The sequence below is a fragment of the Egretta garzetta genome, unplaced genomic scaffold, assembly GCF_000687185.1.
Source record: "Egretta garzetta isolate BGI_Z169 unplaced genomic scaffold, ASM68718v1 scaffold523, whole genome shotgun sequence".
NCBI lineage: Eukaryota > Metazoa > Chordata > Aves > Pelecaniformes > Ardeidae > Egretta > Egretta garzetta.
In genome coordinates this window covers 1,782,302-1,783,525 of record NW_009259177.1, presented here as the reverse complement: position 1 = coordinate 1,783,525, position 1,224 = coordinate 1,782,302, and the positions used below count along the sequence as shown (strand labels likewise).

At 41.1% G+C, this 1,224-nt stretch overlaps 1 protein-coding gene across 1 annotated transcript in view; it reads left to right on the top strand.

Moving 5' to 3' along the window:
* PAX6 (paired box 6) overlaps window positions 1–1,224 on the top strand; it is a 58,557-nt gene that overhangs the window by 47,635 nt on the left and 9,698 nt on the right. The window contains exons 3-4 of the mRNA XM_009635584.2: window positions 498–539; window positions 633–903. Coding sequence (XP_009633879.2) covers window positions 498–539; window positions 633–903 — 313 coding nt within the window. The remainder of the gene's footprint in view (window positions 1–497; window positions 540–632; window positions 904–1,224) is intronic.

Here is a 1,224-nt window from a genome sequence, read left to right as displayed (position 1 = left end):
CTTTTATTTCTTGATTCACATACACGGTTAACAGACTAGAAACATTTTTTTTTTTTTAAAATCCCTCTTTACCCACTCTTACCAAAACAGAAAAAAAAAAGAAAAAAAAAAAAAGTAAGAACCCCCCTCAAAGCCACGCCGTTTTAGCCCAGAATCTGTCTTTTACGGACACTAATGCGATCTGGCGCAGCTCAGGGGTACATTGTAAATGTAGGTCTCGATAACCCCTCACTCACCCTGTCCCCCGCAAGTACTCGTCTAAGAGCAGTGAGGACGATGGAGACTAGGCTGGCTTAGCTATTATTCGCATTGAAGGCGTATTTTAACGTTAATGCTAAAAGAATTACGTTTTGAGCAGATTTTTTTCCTTCCAAATGTTTTTAAAGTATCACTTTGGTAGAGGGTAGGGCCACGAATGTAATTTTTTTAAAAAAAAGAAAAAAAAAGACTCTCTAAGTAAGTTCTCATACCATTTAAGGTATATTTTTGTGTTATAGACCCATGCAGATGCAAAAGTCCAAGTGCTGGACAATCAAAACGTAAGCTTGTCATTGTTTAATGCATACTTAAACAATTTTATTTTTGTCTTGAAATTATTAATAATGTGATTTTCTGTCCGCTTCCCTATCCAGGTGTCGAATGGATGTGTGAGTAAAATTTTGGGCAGGTATTACGAAACTGGCTCCATCAGACCCAGGGCAATCGGAGGTAGTAAACCGAGAGTAGCGACTCCAGAAGTTGTAAGCAAAATAGCGCAGTATAAACGAGAGTGCCCCTCCATCTTTGCGTGGGAGATTCGAGACAGATTACTATCGGAGGGGGTCTGTACCAACGATAATATACCCAGTGTAAGTTCACGAAAAAAAACCCCTTCCTGTGTGCCGCGTACAATGCTGGGTAGCCGTAGCGAGCCTCTGCTTCCTTTGTTTTGATATCAGATGAGAGGATAGCAGGTTCGCATCATTTGCATGCGGCAGGGTCAGACGCGTTTTTTCGTACAGAAATCTGACAAATGCCTTTAAGGAGGGGGAAAAAAAAATAAAAAAATATATGCGGGTCACCCCTGCGCCTGACGCCTCAGGACCGCGAGCATCAGTCGAAGCCATCACTCTGGTTTTGCAGGGTTGGGTTTGGGGCTTTTTTTTTTTTTCGGTTTTTTTTTTGCTTTTTTTTTTTTTTTTTTTTTTTTTTTCTCCCCCCCCCCCCCCCCCCCGGTTTTTTTTT